Source organism: Montipora foliosa, chromosome 5 (genome assembly GCF_036669935.1).
Source record: "Montipora foliosa isolate CH-2021 chromosome 5, ASM3666993v2, whole genome shotgun sequence".
Lineage (NCBI taxonomy): Eukaryota > Metazoa > Cnidaria > Anthozoa > Scleractinia > Acroporidae > Montipora > Montipora foliosa.
The window spans coordinates 33,306,919-33,325,108 of record NC_090873.1 but is presented as its reverse complement, the minus strand read 5'-3'; the positions used below and the strand labels follow the sequence as shown (position 1 = coordinate 33,325,108).

The following is an 18,190-nucleotide window of genomic DNA, read 5'->3' as shown; positions in this document are numbered from 1 at the left end:
TGCCAAGTTTCGTTTCCCCCTTAGAGATGATTGGTTTAAAATTCTGGGAGACACCACTGTCCTCGCACGAGAAATGTTCTCTTCCGGTTGCCGTCCTCGTCTCAAAAACACGGGTGCTTGAGCTCCCAAATATTTCTCCTTTACGCTGAGATACCTCTGTTTTGATTGGCTTCTACAACAGTGGGCCGCGCTTAATCTCCCAAGGGAGGCGTTCTATAAATAAATCTACTCGGGAAAGGGTTGACTCCCAGGCCAAGTATGGTAGATAGAGGGTCCCCACCCTTGATGAGCTCCTGCTCAAAGGAATTTCATTCGCAAGTTTATAACCAATGGTGGAAAGTGATTATTAAATTCATTCGACATTTCAGTTGGATTGGTTAATGATTCACCATTCAGTATTAATTTTTTCGCAGGTATTTTCCATTCTTCCAAGATAGCCCAAGTTCTTAGGGAGGAGCATGTGACAGACATAATGCGTGACAGTTGTAAGCCAACAAGTTGACTTTATTTTATGGAATAATAACTATTTTTGGTTACACTTTTTTAAACTTTGGCGACTTCATTGATTTCTTATGGATCTTTCACGATCCAGCAGTTACCCACGGGAGCAAGGAGCGAACAGGTCCCATACTAAGACGGTATTTACATAACAACGGGACGAACTAGGACAGGTATGAACTTGTACCGGTATGAAATTTTTGCAGTCGTTTACTTGAAATCGGGAAGAGATGCTTGGTGCCTGGTTTACAAAATGCCGCCGCAAATGCTTTAAACAACCTCAACTGAAAAATTAACTGGTGTGGGTTTTTTCTCAAAGATTTATGCTTTATGGTATCGGTTCAGTTTTCCTAATCCACATAATCTAACTCTACCTAGATAAACAGGTCAATAAGCTGTAATGGGGGATCCAAATCCGCGAAGCGGGACTAAATCCGCTAGCGAATTTGTACCGGGGAGTCCAAATTCGCTAGGACACCGGTCTGAGTTCATAGTCAGGCCGGTCTCATGTAAATGCATAAAAAGAAATATGTGGAGGCCGATACGAACTCATGCTGGTCTGAGTTCGTCCCAGTCTCATGTAAATACCCACTTAGTCACGGCATTTTTACACGGCATTTTTACAGACCGATCTGTTTTTAGACTACCTTTTCCGCAAAAACCAAAGACAGTTCTGGTTCAGTGACGCTATGACGTCAAGTTACTTTGTTGTGATTGGTCATCGGGCTCCTGCGGGAGTCTCATTTGCGGGAAATTCAATCTAAAAATAAATCGGTCTGTGAAAACGCCGTGATAGGAATACAGTATATGGGAGTTGCTCGTTCCTTCTCATGGGCTCCTGGTACCTATCAAAATTATGGGATGCAATGTCAGCGGATCTTGCACAATGCAACGTAAACAAGTTGGGCCATAAGCTCATCAAGGGGAATATCCATCTCCCATACTTGGCCTAGGAATCAACCCTTTCCAGAGTAGATTTATTTATAGAACGCCTCCCTTGGGAGATTTAGCACATTCATCGTTGTAGTTATAAGCCAATCAAAACTGAGCTATCTAAGCCTCGTGAGAAATACCATTCTTTTCGTGGGAAAAACCTGGACCTAAAAATAAATTTACTCAGGAAAGGGTTGACTCAAGAAATCAGTGGTGATAGAGCGAGTTTCAATTGTGTGTCGTAAAACCAAAACCAAAGTACGTACTTTGGTCAATCAAAAAGGACGGAGACAATCCAGTAAACCAATCAAAACTCGAAGTAATCACACGTAGCAGGCACAAAGCGAAAGGCAACCACTTGCCCTCTGTCCCTCAGTGCTGCAAATCCAAGACATATGTTGATGACAACAAACTTTATATAACCTTTCCCGTTCAACAGCGCGCATCTACTGTGGCAGACATGAACAAAGACCTTACTAAGATCAGGAACTGGTGCGTTGATAATCGGCTCCTCCTTAACGCATCAAAAACCAAACTAATACTGTTCGGTAGTCGTCAAATGATCGCCAAAAATCCCAAATTTTAACCTGTCCTGGCTTGCTAAAGATCTGGTCCCTACCCGTTCTGCGAGGGACCTAGGGGTGATTTTTGACAATCAGCTTAGTTTCAGTGATCCTACTATTAACACCGTGTCATCCTGTATGTCAAGCCTGACCCAAATAAATCGCGCCAAGCACGCATTCGTCAAAGACTTGCTTATAACCATAATTAAGGGTTTAGTTTTCAGTAAAATATTCAAGCGTATGGTCAAACACTTCCGCTACTAACGTCAACTAGAAGCTCCATGAGCGTACACTGGGTTGCCTGTGGTACGTGTCACTCAAAAACAGAAGGGACTGAGATAGATGGAATTGAACTGCAGCGTTCCAGGCAGTTTTTTCAAGTCGGTGGTCATTAAGTCCATTTAAGGGGTCACCCAGGAGTCGTGCCAGCAGAGCCCCTTTGCTCACACGTTCATACGACGAAACAGATCTTTTTCTGAGGTTAAAAACCTCTGAAACCTGGCTACTGGAGTATTAATCATTTGTCACAAAGAAAAAATTCCTGTCATTTTTAGAAAAAATAGGCACGCATTGTGTACGTGTGGTAGTGCAGTAACACAGCGCTTTATTCCATATTGTCAACTGTCTTCCAGGAGATTCAAGTTGTCTTTGCGTAATATATAGCTCTCATAGTACACGTATTCTTTTGGTATTGTAAATCATTGTAGTGCCAGGGTAGAAGTCTTAGGTAAATAGCCCCCTGAGAAGACATGTGGTTACATGCAAAGTACTAAACCCAGAAAGATTGAAGAAAATAGAAGGGAATCGAAAAACATTGGCTTCTAGGCTGATATGCTGATCATTTTCAAGTTCCCTCACAACTTCATTACACTACAAGTTTAAGCGTGCACTCCGAGCGTCCGACAACTTTGTAATAAAAAAGTTCACTGACGTTAATCCCTGTCCTGCGCGGTTAGTATCTGGATAGCTGACCTAAAAAATATACCACTTTGTAACAGAAGCATAGGACCGAAAATTCTATTTTAACGCTCAAAAATGCGAACTAATTAAGGTACAGATTTTGTTAGCTTGCTTTATGCAAAACGAATACTGATGCAAAAGTAAATAATTATTGATGCGCAGTTTTTAGGAAGAGTAGAAGGAAGTTTTCAGGACCGTCGATCGAGAATAAAATATTTTGCCATCGACAACAAAATTTACGACATGAAAACAACATTAATTTTGAACCACGAATATAAGAAGTTACCATCAGCGACAAACATTTTGGGAGATTTTTGCTGAGTTGAATTTTGTTATTGTACTTTTGGCTGCACAAGTAAATCGCAAAATTGAAAGTGACATCGAATTCAGCGGGCGCCGTGCGGGCGCCGTGATCAAGTAACCACGGCGTGTTTACTCGCGAAACAGCGAAGCATCTGTGTCAAATGATGGCAAGATACCGGGTTTTTGTTTTTGTTAATTTTCTTTTTCTTTCAAGTGTTATAAAGTTTGACAAGAAATGTGCAAATTCAACACAAAGATCACAATCGCCCAACTCTTGAAGTTGATCAGTGTTTCTGCAAAATCAACACTTTACTCTCCAAGACGAGGTTATTTATCACCAGGTAATTCCATCGTTTTGGAAATAGCAGCTACTTTATTTTATCTTCATCAGCGTCACAATTTTTTGCTGATTTTGGCGCTCATTTTATTGAGACTCAAGTACGCTTCCAGCAGACCTGTTTATTTTCGTGAACCCTTCCTATTTCGATTGCGTGCGTGCAAACAATTCAAATGATTCTTCACTGTCACATTTCCATTTTTTTTTTACCTTTGCAGAGTTGAGTACAAAATAAATGCAAATTGCCAGACAACTTAGATGCGACTTCAGTAAACACTGTGATGCATTCAAGGCGTTCGATTCCTTCTATGTTTGTTAAATCCATAAAAAAATTGCCATTTGATTTCAGTGTTGTATACAATACCAAGTTAGTAAAATATTAGAAACAAAGCTCACTTGATATCCAACGGCGAAAAATGAAATCTTTGTCGAAGACCATTACTCGTCGCTTTAAAGATTCCAGATAATTATTTTTCACTGCCTGTGTTGTTCATCCATTGACGTTCCATTCTTGAGCTACATGAGGGTATATTTTGTTTAAATATCCACAAAAACGCCATTCGCGTTACAATGACTTTCGACGCCATAATTTGCAGGTTAATTAAATGTTCTCCTGTGTGCACCAGATAAATCTACGCATTACCCCAGCCCCCTCAAACCTAACAAAATACGCACAGGAGACTCTATGCACAAAGACACCACTAAGCAGGGGAGTGATAGGCAAGACTTTTCATGACACGGAAAAAAAAAATACGGAGAAATGAAACGCAGATTCCGACTGGGTTTGGCGCCCGCATAGTGACCAGATCAAGGAAATTCGACCATATCACACCGATCCTTAAACAGCTCCGTTGGAGGCCAGTTTAAGACCATTTATTTTATCGTGATGCCTTATTGACATTTAAGTGCATGAACGGTATGGCACCGACCAACCTTAGTTCCAGATTCATAAAGAGGGGCACGATTAGCGGCCGCTCGACTCGCAACGCAAACAAACTGGACATACCGCGCTATAAAACCGCTACAGGCCAGCGAAGCTTTTTATACCGCGCAGTAACCATTTGGAACAACTTGCCAAGTGATATAAAATTGAGCTCCTCGATGAACATATTTAAACGCAAGTTGAAAAATCATCTTCTAATGAGTCGATTTTGATTTTTAACTTGTTGTTTTAACTTGAGTTGTAAACTTTTGCCTAGTAACTTTGATACATCAATATTCTTAACTCAATGTAAATTTTTACTCTATTGAAATAATTGCATTGTGATTATCAAGATAGAGTTTTTAGATAGATACTTATGTACCAGTCAAATTGAAGCTTCAACATTCCCCCCCCCCCCCCCCCCCGGGAATTTGACTCCTTTTCCTGCCCGGGGGGAGGGAATTTGATCATCTTAGTCTTCCCGGAGCGGGGCATTTGATCATCACTCATAGAGGGTGGGGAATTTGGTCACTAGCCTCGATTTCATGTTACCTTTCCACGTGGGTTGATAAATCATTCGGCCATATTGTCCCGGGAGACCAAAAAAGCTTTTGTTTTACCACGCCAAGCCTCACCCCCATGGTTTCCACTGTGAAGCTTAGCGTGGTAAAATATGGCCGCCGCGTGACAAGGGCGAATGGCGGAGACAAACTTAGATGCATTCAAAGGTAAAGATTCCGCATTCCTGGTTGATTGGTTGAAAAGCAAAGGCCTACACAAATTTTGTTCCGTATTTGAAGGTAGTAAGAACCAATTTATATTATCTATGAATATATAAATATATTAAATTGTATTTACAATATAAACAATAATTCAATACAGTAACCGACGTCGCCGGACACGATTTATAGAGGTCAGTTTCCTTGACCAACTCGGTGTATTTATGAATCTTTTAATACATTTACGACGATTGATATGTAGGTGTATAAATAATGGAATGAATGTATGGAATGTATTTAAGTGTCGTTGCTTGAAACTCCGTAAAACCAATGCAGTGTGGCCCAGTGGTTTGGGCACTTGCCTTGAGTTCTGGGGATCCCGGGTTCAAGACACGTCCTGGCCACTGGTTGAATCTGTTCCTGGTAGTCCCTGGATGAACTTCTCAGCTGTACTTGTTAATAGCCAACTAGTTGCCTCCGGCCAGTTGGGATTCTTAACAGTTGTTGTTGAATGTTCTGTTCTGTCGTGTTTGTGTTTCATTGGCCCTGGAAAGCCCCTATGGGGAGTGGTCAATTAAGTATGTAAGTAGCCAGAAAGCCCTTTCACAAGGCCCCTATTCAAATTACACATATTAAGCAATTCCACAAGTTTATTGTTCTTGAAGAACAGCATGGAGAATACAGTGCACCTAACTCAAAAGAGATATTATATTCTACAAAATGATTACAGTAACGTCTCTCTAATAAACTAATGCTAATGACCAGATGGTAGAAAGTAAAATGCTACTGTTCTACAGCACACCACAGGACACAAAAACCATAACCTAAGGGTGTGGTGGACCCCTGTGGAACGAAATAAATGGGGCAAGACAAACAATTTAAAAGAAGAGCTGAACAATAGAAATTTCGTTTTCATGGACAAAGGACCACTTAACGTATTCTGTTCATCTTCCCTATTATTTCAAACATTGCTCCTCAGAGGAAACAAAAGCTGGTGCCTTTATTTGATTTAGTCATAGAAGATTGTCCTCCACTGCCTCACTTCAACCTAATTGCTGCAGCACTGCACAACTCTAAAATTAAAACGCAGCCATACTCAAAGGTCCAAATTCTAAATTGACTGGAATTACATGTAGATGGCCTGCTGCAGAATGATATACCGTGCCAGTTTCTCTCTGAATTGTCAAGACAATGCCCGGGCTAAGCTAAGGGCAAAACAAAAAGCTTTTGGCTTGGGGCAGGTACAAACTTCGGACCGCATCAACTCGGATTGCTCACCTTGGAATGAGCGGAAAACGGTTTTGCAAACCAAAACAATTTGGCATTTGCCCTAATTTTACCAAGGTTAGCTTAAAGATTAGGGCTAGGGTGATATCTCGAGGCCTTATAAATCATTTTTTTACGTTGATCCAAGGTGAGAATCTGTTGTTCGTGTCCGACTTTCGTACCTGCCTTTTGGATTGGTTACTTTGAAAGTGTCCTACGCTAAGGGTAGCCTCTTAGACAAATTTTCTTTGACTCGTTACATAGTCCTTCTCAGGGAGAAGAGATCGAGTGACGAAACAAAAAAATGGAAGTAGGGGACACCATGAAGAACTGAATTGTTGCTTTGCTTAGAAGCAATTATCAGATCCAAAACTCTATTGATTAAATATTCATTAATTAAGATCCTCAAAACAATAATGACTGAAAAGCCACTCTCAAAAAACTCTACTGTGATAATTTCAACTTATCAAAGAGGAGGTGGTGGTAAGAAAAAACCCTAGGTTAAAATAAGATGGAACAAAGTGGCTTGCAGCTTTAACGCTTAAAGATCACAGCAGGGTTGAGGTCATCCTGTCACCGGAAAGTCACACTACTTCACAACTGCTCATAATCAGAACAGTTGTTTGATTTATGTTATTACACAACTCATCTCAGTTAAGTATACTTAACACATTGATGCCCAGAAGTGAGACTTTAATCTGTCTAAATATATACTCATCAACTGGGGATGCCTTAGGAGTCACTAACTTAAACACCCCTACATCCACTCAAAAACTATGCCCCACCCCTACCATTGTGCAATTCTAAAACAATCTGACTTCTTACAACATAGTGGCCTTTCCCTGCAGTGGCAAGATGACTCCTTGTTATGACATGATAAAAAAAATGTCTACCGAAAGTACAATATTCGTAACATTACGTTAACGTGATGTGTGACTAATGATGCAGTTGTTTCAAGTGCAATTCTATTGTGTTACATTTCCCAGACAGTGAAACCGCGTTGTGCAACTCAGCATGAAATACACAGTGAGTTAGCGAGCATACGGATGGAAGGCAGTTCTGGTGTATGACAATATTGGTCCAAATGTGCTGGCACGTGCTTCTGAAAAATATGCTATGCCGTATGGGACAAGATGTCAAGTCCGCTAATAAAGAAAACAAGCCACACAATTTACAATCAAGTTCCCAACAATTAGCATCAATTTGTTTGTTGACCAAATCACATTCCTGGCAGTTTATGTCACCTCTCTTGTTGTACAATTCTTATATTCAAGGACCGCGCCTCGAATGTCATGCTCTATGTTTTGCAAGTTAAGACGCTTGTTTTAATAAATAAATAAATAAACAAAGTGTCTTTATTGTTCAAAAGATAAAATTACAGTACATATCTTATGTTACATTAAATTCATATAAATCAAGAAGAGAGAGAGGGCAGCTTTTGATCTATTTTGTTTTCGAGGGGGACTGAACACCTGTACAGTATCGAGGATCTTGGTCTACAGGCAAATCATTCAATCAGCACAAGAAGGAATATTCGTTCCTCTCATGTCACTATAACTTCACCCAGTTGCCGAAGTTGTGAAGAGGAACTCGCTCAGAGACCCAATTGTGAATGATCAGCAAAATGAAGCACATCTACAGCAAGCAATTTGAGTAGCTAATATAATCTACAAGAAAATTATGGGTACACAAACTACAACAGGAGACATTAGGGAGTTTAAGGAACCAAGAAGGTTTCACAATGTTTCCATCTTGTATGTTGTACAAGATAGGCGAAGCATTCTTTAACCAGATTCGCACGTACAGATTTGAAGAAAGGAGAAAGAACAAAAGATTCACTGTTTTTTGTCCATGTTGTCGTCAAAACCCGAAAACTGGTCATTTTACCAATGTTTTCCGTTGTTGTTTTGACAAGTACGGGAGAGAAATGTACAAAAATGCGTGCCGCACGATCATTCCATTTTTTTTTTCTAGCAACGTTGGTGGGCAGAATATTTTCTTCTCTCCTAAATGCTCTGCAGGAAATTTTTTTCCCTCGTCATTTCTCTGCAGGATTTTTTTTCCGTCAAAAGTGTCGTGTTTACAATTTCAGTAATAGTTCTAATATGGAGCTGCAAAGACTTAAAATTTTTTAAGCTATACAAAATCATTCTTGTATAGCTACATGTTTTCGGAATGTCATTCTTTAGAATCGTATTCTCATGTTACATAAGGAACTGCAGTGCTAACTAGGCTAGCCAATGTGTAATTTAGGCTAACCGTTATGACTTGGAGCCAAGTGAACCGAGCAAGCAAGAAATCCCTTATCCCATTTTAAGGGCAAACCGCAAGCTACCTAAGCTAACTGTAGGCCAACTGGTGTGACATTTAGGCTGACCATTGTGTTATTTTAATAGGCTAACCAGAGTGGCTCGCTGGCTTGCAGATTATCCAGAATGGTTGCAGTTTTGCTGGGATTTTGTAAAGCCCCCCAGGAATGACGAAATAGCTTTGCAACATTTTTTTTTTCCTTGCTTGCAGCAGAGTATGAATTTTTTTTCTATTTCATTTGTGCTGCATGCAATTTTTTTCTTCCAACAAGCGCTTGCAGGAAATTTTTTTTCAAACTAACCTCCCCCCCCTGAGAGTTAAATGGTCGGCACCTAAACTCTTCCATCTTCCATCGCGTCCAAACATGTGTTTCATTTGAAACCTGACACTTCTGGCTCAATTTTCCCCACCCATGCAGGCAAAGTTTAAATTCCCTACTCCCTGGGCACAGAAGATAGTCAAATACCCGGGGTTTGCCCCGGGAAGGGGGGAGGGGGGGGGTGATGTTGAAGTTTCGATTTTGGTGTTGTCGTTGCCGTAGCAGTCGTCATTATTGGGACGATAAACGGGTTGCCACCTATTTCCCTTGCAGTCACCCTTGAAAACAGAATTGATCAAAAGCTGTCCTCTCTCTTCTTGGTTTATAAAACAAGCATCTTAACTTGCAAAACTCGAGGCACGGTCCTTGAATATATGAATTGTACAACAAGAGAGGTGACATAAATTGCTAGGAATGTGATTTGGTCAACAAACAAATTGATGCTAATTGTTGGCAACTTGATTGTAAATTGTGAGACTTGTTTTATTGATTAGCGGATTTGATATTTTGTCACATCCGGCATAGAATAGAAAAACAAAAAAACAGTGTGAGAAAACAGAACAAACTCAATCCTCTGCTTTCCCCGCACAACTAGTGTCACGTTGTGCAATGCTGAAACACAGCTTAGTAACTATTGTGTCAAATTATTCATGATACTCCACATCATTATGATCTCTTCACCCAGTCAAAATCATGCAAATGAACTTGGCACATTTTGTTAAAGATATCCACAGCATTGAATGTGTATAACACACCCATCACAGCTTATTCCTTTCCCCACATTCTTAGGCACAAGAACCTGGTTGAACCATACCATACCCTCTCACAAGCAACAAGAAATGATAGACCGAATGCATAAATGGCGGCCAAAAAAAATATTGTTTTGTTTATGTGCTAAAAAAATTAGACTCACTAGCCTTGCTCTCAAGCAACATTTCTTTTGTATTTTGTCCATGCAAACGAGGCTAGTGAGGCTAATTAGCACATAAACAAAAGAATATTTTTTTGGCCGCCATTTATGCATTCGGTCTATTGCATACCATTTTTTGTACAAACGTAAAATATTATTACAATATTACCCAATAATAAAGCACACCAAAAATGAATATATATGCAAGATCAAGATTCAAATAATGAGATCACAAACACCATCATAAGCATCAATGTTCATTTACAGCAAGCAAAACAGAAGTGATCACAAATTAATAATAATTTCTTTTATTATCGTTAAAGAAACTGCTGGAAAAAAAAAAGACGAAAACTGATTTCTTTCCAGAAAGTGATCAATGGTGAAAAATTTAAAACCTGACTTAGTTGTTTTAACATAAACATGAATATGGAAACAAAGACAATGGAAAACAATACAATGAATACAATAATTAGGCTTAAATTGAAGACCTCTGTTTGTTAAAAAAGTCAACAAAAGTGTCTTTAGTATTGGTCTGATTTGGGATCACCTCTGTTATGTTTTTCTAACAATAAAGAAAATTTATCGAAACAAATGAGGCAAAAAAATTATTTAATTAAATTTATCAAATAACAATACCAGTTAACATTAAGTTTTATCTTACTATTTTACACAGCTTTCTAATGAGATCAGTGTTAAGGTTACAGAGAATATTTCTTTCTTAATTCTTCGCAACATTCCTTTTAACTTACTGTGCATATTTACATACCACATTTACCTAATCTCCTGAGCTACATGTTAAGCCAACCAAACAACCCTGCATGCTTTAATGCAAATGAAATTAACATGGTTTATTCTAGTGACTGTGAGAATTACGACAGAAGATTACCAGCAAACTCCTTAAGAGAGGGATTAAAGAATTTTTGAGAACAAATTAGACAAGGTTACCATTAAAGACACAGCATTGTTAGGCTGGCCTTATACATGCACATACATGCATATAGTGTAGAAACCAGCATGACCTTAGCAGCTCTAGTTCTAAGTTTCTTTGCTGTTACGTGGACTTGATTTTACAGCAAGGCCAGCTCAACCAGAGATGTACAGCGTGGTGGTTCTTACCTGGCATCCTCATTGTTGGCGTCAAAGGATGCGAAATGGTGAGCTTCCAATGTCATCTCTGTCCATGATGCCACTTCCCTGCTGCGGGAACGAGCCAATCAGATCGCTTGTATCTGTTATGTGATGAAGGGTCAGCGACTTAGTAGAAACCGCTGTCCCAATATTACTCGGTGACACTAAGAAAGTGTGTCAAAATGGTTACTTCAAGTTAAAAAGGGGATGCCAAAGAATCATAACCCTTTCACAGGCAAAAATGAAGCCAAGCTTTTGAAATCCCTTTGACAAAAGAAAGAATTGAAAAGTAAAATAACCAAACTGAGTGACGTTGATGCAGGACAACTTTTTAATGACTTAAATTCATGGCAAATACCTTCCAAGGTAGATTAGGGACCTTTAGATCTATAACATCAACATCATGAAGATGGCCAAATTGTTTCAAGGAAAACTATGGCTTTTTTCATGCATTCTCAACTTTGGCACAATTCTTTACTTTCCTTATCTCAAGTTTGATGAAAAACACTAGTACATGGCAAATTATTCATCTTCCATTTTATTTTTGAAACCATTTCTACCAACTCATTTAGTGGGTGATTTGCCCAGTCGGTCAAAGTTAATAGTAAGTTGGAACATGACAGAAAAGCTAGTTTGAAAGTTAAAATTGCAGTTTTCCATGCTTTTGTTGTTGTCACCTATCTTAAGGTCTCTGTCGCTACCAGAAAAGTTGACATTGATATTTTACTCTATAATATTTTCAAGCTTGAACTCTAATTTTGAAAGGGAAAAGACAATTTGATATTTTTAATGAACCACAGTGACAAAAACTACACCACTGGATGTGATTATTTAGGAGCAATAGTGATAAACTGTCTCCATAAAGGGAACATGCAAGTAAATTATGTCACAGCAGTAAGATGTACCACTTGTTGTTAAACTATAACTAATGATTTGATTCGCTTTAAAATATTGTTTTACAAACAATTCTTATTAGAATTCTTACAATATTAAATCCAGTTACAGGGAATTGACCAAAAAATGTCAGAGTACATAAAACAAAAATTATTGTATGAGAAGGCTAGATTGTAAAGCCTGACAAGAAACCCCACCCCTCCCCCCCTCCAACTTAAATTTCGGTCCTTGCAGAGCCACTCGTCAGTTGCACATAAGCATAAGAGCCTTCCCTTAAAAGCCCAGGTTACAGGAAGGTGTAATTACAGGTACATGTAGAACTTATGGCACAAAGCTTTCACATCTTTCTCAAGTAATTCTTTAACTTTAACTCTCACTGTGTTGCTGAATTTCTATACTCATTAACTCAATGACATGTATATGTGAAGACAGATGTAGAGAAGTAATATTAATACAACCATTGGATACCTTAAAGTAAGAGAATTGACAAGCCAAGCCATTAAGTCTAAAGAACTTTTAAACTGATAAAACACCATTTTAAATTTGTTCCCCACTGCCTACCAACACAATTAACCCTTTCACTCCCAAGAGTGACACTCTACTGCCAGACGATTTTACTCGTCAATGGGGAACCCCACGGGAGTGAAAGGGTTAACATTGCATGCTTCAGTCAAGAAAAAGGGAAAGTGGAAAAATCAATCACAAGTTCACTATTGTTATGCCTGGAAAGTACTAGGAGCTACTGATTACAATATTTATAGTTGATTGATGCAAATGCTGTCCATGAACATGCAACCTGCATCTATGAAATATGCAGGGGTAATTCTTGGATATTCATCCCAGATTCTCCTGACTTTCTTAAGATAGTCTGAAAGCTGGCCAAAATTTTAGCCTTGCATGGTATAGAGAAGAAAAATTTCACACATCCCTGAGAGTACAAGTGTCTGTTTTCAGCGGGGAAGAGATCAGAATACAAGGTGATAAGGCACAGCTTCAATATGAAGGTTTCTGGGACAGTCAGAAGGGGAAAATCCTTATCTGGAATTTTCCTCACATAATTATGACAAAAAGACTTCATGGGCGCTTTCTCTCAAAACATCTAGAAGTCCATGTACAAGCACTTGCATCAACAACCCAGTTCTAAGTTGGCCACTATCAGTTTCGTGTAGTGTGTAGTAGACCAGCTGCTAGTAGATTTACATTAGATTTGCTGTTTCATTTTCAAAACACTCCAGAGGATAGTTAAATTAACAAAATTAAAGGAACAGTCTCAGAGACTATCATATGATCTGAAAGAAAAGGTTCATTACACCTTGGCAGTTCATATTGCATAAAATTTACATCCAAATGCCCCAAACGGATTCCCACCTGTTCTGGCTTACCCTCATGGTAATACTGTCAAGGTGAATGCTGGTATTTTTATTCTGTTTTGACCATTCAGTTGACTGTATTTCACTTTTTGAAAACAGTTTTATTGTCACTTTTGCTGTTTAAACAACCACAAGCAAATACACCCTGCAGGCAGAGCCTCTCTAAAACTTGGCAGAGAGTGAGAAAGAGGCTCTGCAGAAATCACGTCAAGTCTTTTAAGTCGCCGTGGCTCAACTTTGTGGGCAAGTCACACCGGTCAAACCGGTTTAGGCAATGATTGCATCATATTTTTTGTCAAGGCATTAAAGGTCAAATTTGAGCCTTCAGGACTAAAATCAATATGGCATCTAGGAGTGCAACTGTGACTTGGCCTTCAACAAACTGCTTGCACATACTCAATGAAGACTTACCACGATTTCTGCAGAGTCCTTTCTTTCTGGTTGATTTTAGAAAGGCTCTGCTGGCAGGCTGTAGAAAATACTGAGGCGATTGATGCACCAATTTTAAACCCTCCAACTAAGTTTAGGCCACAGGATGTTGCTATCCCTTCATCATGGCATTTCTTGGTTTTTGCAGCGTGTGCTTTAATTCTTTCACGCAATGAGCCTTTAATGTTATTTATGCCACAGAATTCGTATCTTTCATATGTACAGATATTTAGAAACCATTCACAAAAACTGAACAACAAAATGTACAAGTATCCAATAAATTTAAACATCTTCAAAAATACAAAACTATAAGTCGAATTCAACTGTGCAGGGCATAGCACAAAACTCCTTCTTGCTTTGCAAGAGTTGGTTACATACAACATCACACCCTTGTCTTTGTCAACCCTTTCAGCCCATTATCTGTGAAAAGTTTATGTACTAAGGATTTATCATGTGAAAATGGTTCTCGTTTAAGCTTAGAATCCATAAATAATATCTGTTTGACTCTCAAATCCAATCCAATCCCTGGATGAACATTTTGAGGCTTGCCACCTCAAGGAACAACAGAGCCTATGTTCCTACATGTTAATAACCACTGAAAAAAACAATGAGATTTGCCACTATTGAGGATTTTAATGGTCTGGCAACTGCAATGGAGAGTTCACCTCTTGATCCTATTAATAGGACTGAAAGAGTTGTCTAAGACACGGTAGAGTTGGGTGTTGGTTAATGAATGACTTTTTATGTACAAACGAAATGGATACCACTATAAATTTAACAGTAACAATTGCATCAGAAGCCTTTGCTTTTCTTCATCCTGTTTTGAAAAGCCCATCCTTGACCTGTCAAGTATCCATTGCACCTTACTGTGATCTTTGTACTCTTCATATCAAAATATTTGGCAATTAAATAATAATTGCTACATTGCAAAGTGTGCAGCACCATCTGGGTTTATAACCTTCCAAACGTTTGAGTAAAACTTTGCAATATATACTTAATTAACAGCATAACAAGCAAAAACTGCATTTTGGCCAAACAAATGTTTTAGTTTCCTATTTCCCCTTACAATGCATATGCATACAATGGAAAACCCCAGAATTCTAAGGGCATTCGGAACATTCCAGTGAAATGGTGAGAACTGGCTTTATTAACTCAACTTTAATGGTCTTTTACAGCTTTCCTGTTGAGACAGGGAGAATCTGTGCATCTTATGTTTACTACACTTACATGTATCACAGTTTATTGATTCCTCAGATTTCTACTTGATTAGTTGGTATAAATGAAAAGTGCCCTATTTTTACTACCGGGCTAACTGAAAAAACCATGATGCTAACCATAATGGGGGTAATATTTATTATTATTAGTACTTGGGACAACCAGCAAATTATGGATCAAAATGCCTTCATCTTAGTGACAGTAAAATACTTTTTACATACAGTACATGTGTTCCCTTTTCAGTTGTCCTAAATATTCCCTCCGCCTGTACTCTTAAGGGTTTCATTAATGTTTTGCAAATAAAGTCATCAGGGTTTCGCAGCTGCATTTTTATTTTTTCTTGGCAAACACAAAGAAAGTAGGTAAGGTTGATGAAAACGGTCAATTTGCCCATCTTTCAGAGAACATTTACGTACCTGCTTGATCTGCTTTAAAGAAAGGGTAGTTGAAGAACAGAAATAAGTGAAATTAACTTCTTTTGTACTAATTGTCCCAAGACATGATATAATAATTAAATCTAATAGCTTAAAATAGTTTTGAAGAGTGCTAGTAAGGCTGACGTAGTTCCAATAGTTATTACCAAAATGCCCTGTAGTCTGAATACCAAATCAAAACTAACATTACGCGCAGCAACAGTACCTCCAAGTGTCCCAATCAAAGCTACCACGGAAATTACAAATTTAAAATACTTAGAGCATTTCCACTAAGTACCACTGGGTGCATTTTTTCAGCTCATGATCACTGAATACACTTGACGAATTGAAAATAATTGTACATACTCATATTTAATACATGCCTTCATCCACTATACAACTACTGACTGTCTACACAGGTAGTACAATAAATATCAACATCCACAAATTCTACTCACTTTTCCAATATTCAAAATAAAATGCTGTCTTGTTTTGAGCTCTATTCAACTTCAGCCTAAAGCTGGCACTTGTCTGAGCTCAGAAGACATGCCATTTTGTAATTCTCTGGGAAATGTACGTATTGGAGTGCAATTGTCAAGCATTAAAAAACGTGTTACTTTCTTGTTGAAAACCAAATCCCTTTGCTTAAACAATAAATACATGTACTGATGGAATCGTCAATGAGAAAAAGAGACTTTCCTTTTTTGGTGTTAGCAATAAATATATTTTTATGAAAACCATCTAATGCATGTCTCAATGTGTCTCAACACAACTCCAATACAAATTAATTTGAATCCCAAAAATTTACAATGGAACATCAAAAAATATAATTCTCTCCTCTGTATTTTTTTTATAAATACAAATTATGTATGGTTGTGTAGAATTGAAAGTAACCATGGCAGAGCCACACACTTTGTTGTATAAAGCTAAATTCAGTTCTACTTCTCACTAAATAAACATCTTCATGCACAGGCAACATTGAAAAATGTTCCTTAAAAACATTGAAATAAAAGAAGTGTTGTTACATACAAGATTACTTCTTTAAAATCTCTCTGAAAATGTTATCGATATAGTATAGATTAGAGTGACACCAATCCATCAATTATTAATCAATATGAAACAGAAAGGCAGTCAATCTTTCAAGCCACAGTCCTGCAATCAACAAATTTCTTTATTCTGCGATCCCTGCATACCTGGGAGGTGAATACCAGCCTCTCTACCTGGGCTGTACGGTAATGCATATCCGCCTCTTGGGTATTCTGAGGCAGCCGCTGCTGCTGCAGCAAATGGGCTTCCAGGGGAGTATGCTGGAAATGCTGTTGGCAAACCAGCATAAGAAGCTGCATACAAGGCAGGATCATAGGCACCAGATGTACCAAATGCAGCCCCATAAAGTGCTGCAGCATATGTTGGGCTGTAAGCTGCTGCAAGGTTAATCCCACCAGCTCCTGTAGTGATGCACAAAAGGACCTTTCCAAATCAAAATGTTACCTTATTGTGAATGTGCCCAAAGAGCACCCTCCACACCACACTTAACCCTTTGAATCCTAAGGAGTACACTTCATAGATTTTATTGCCAAAGAAAGATGTTTTCTTTGAATAGCCAGTCTTTTTAGCACAAATTTTTGCCTTTTCTGTGGTTTCAGCACTGCAGCATTTTGTTTGCAGTAATAAATTAAGGCTACCGCAAAATCAAAGTTTCATTTTAAAGTGTTTTTCACTGTCATATTATAACTCCCAATCTACCTGTTCCTCAGCTATTTAAAAAAGCAATCTCAGTCTGATGTATTTGGAAAAAAAAGCTGTGTTTACACCTGGCCGCTACCCTGACAGGAACACTCTTTTTCAAGATCCAACATTGGCACATGACACAATTTTGTGTGCAAGTTTCAAGTCTAAATATAATATTGCACTTGGGCACAAAAGGTGGGCACAAATTCACTGTATGCATGTACATGTAAATAGCCTTTGATACTTTAAAATACACTAAATTATGGCTTCACATGAACTCCCTGACTGCTTGCGTTTTTACATGAGCTGTGAAAATAACTGCATTTTTGTGCAACTCAGAAAACTGATTTTGAAGATAATGCAATAAAGTTGTGTGCCTATGCCTCGGGAAACGACAAAATTAATGTGCTTTAAAGTAGCAAAGTCTGGTTATAGCTCAAACTAATTATCCTTTGGATAATTCAGCTGATGTTTAGAGTCTACAGAAAAGCCAAATTTACCTCTACTTAGACCAGTTGTAGCTCTTCCTCTTCCAGCCGGAACAACTCCAAAAGCTGTGGCAGCTGTTGAATTAACAGTAGTGAGAAAACATCATTTGCTAAAATAATCTCCTAGCTGATGTTAATGCCTTCTTTCCCTTAACACTCACGTGAACCATAACACAAAGCAGATAAAAACACTGAATTTATTTTGTTGTTGTCATGCACTGTCTTTTTTTCCTTTCATGTATTACAACACTTATTATATGAGATTCAGTTCCCAAGCACAAAATGGAAGCATTTTTAGGTTTCTTGGCACAAAATAGCTCAGTGACATGATATCAACATGCAAGTACCATAAAGAAATTAAAAGCCTTTTTTACAATGACTGCCAAATTGTCCCGCACTCATTGGCCAATTTTCATTGTCAATAAGTGGACCTGAAGACACATAAATTTATAATTTATGCAAAACTGATGCGATATTGCTCG

General features: G+C 38.4%; 1 protein-coding gene across 10 annotated transcripts in view; it reads right to left on the bottom strand.

Annotated features, from left to right (window-relative positions):
• Positions 1 to 5,309: 5,309 nt before the first annotated feature.
• The window catches only part of LOC138003988 (heterogeneous nuclear ribonucleoprotein A/B-like), a 28,247-nt gene continuing 15,366 nt past the window's right edge, over positions 5,310 to 18,190 (bottom strand). The window contains exons 11-14 of one of the 10 annotated variants that reach the window (XR_011123714.1): positions 17,721 to 17,783; positions 16,683 to 16,937; positions 11,157 to 11,432; positions 5,868 to 7,603 (exon numbers count right to left, since the gene is read on the bottom strand). Coding sequence is in view for 7 of the 10 variants with exons in the window: in XM_068850341.1 (XP_068706442.1) it covers positions 11,178 to 11,332; positions 16,683 to 16,937; positions 17,721 to 17,783 (473 nt within the window). In the remaining 3 variants the exon portion in view is untranslated. Of the gene's footprint in view, positions 5,793 to 5,867; positions 7,604 to 11,156; positions 11,433 to 16,682; positions 16,938 to 17,720; positions 17,784 to 18,190 lie in introns of those variants that run through there. The other 9 variants (XR_011123715.1, XR_011123716.1, XM_068850341.1 and 6 more) reach the window with 9 other exon arrangements.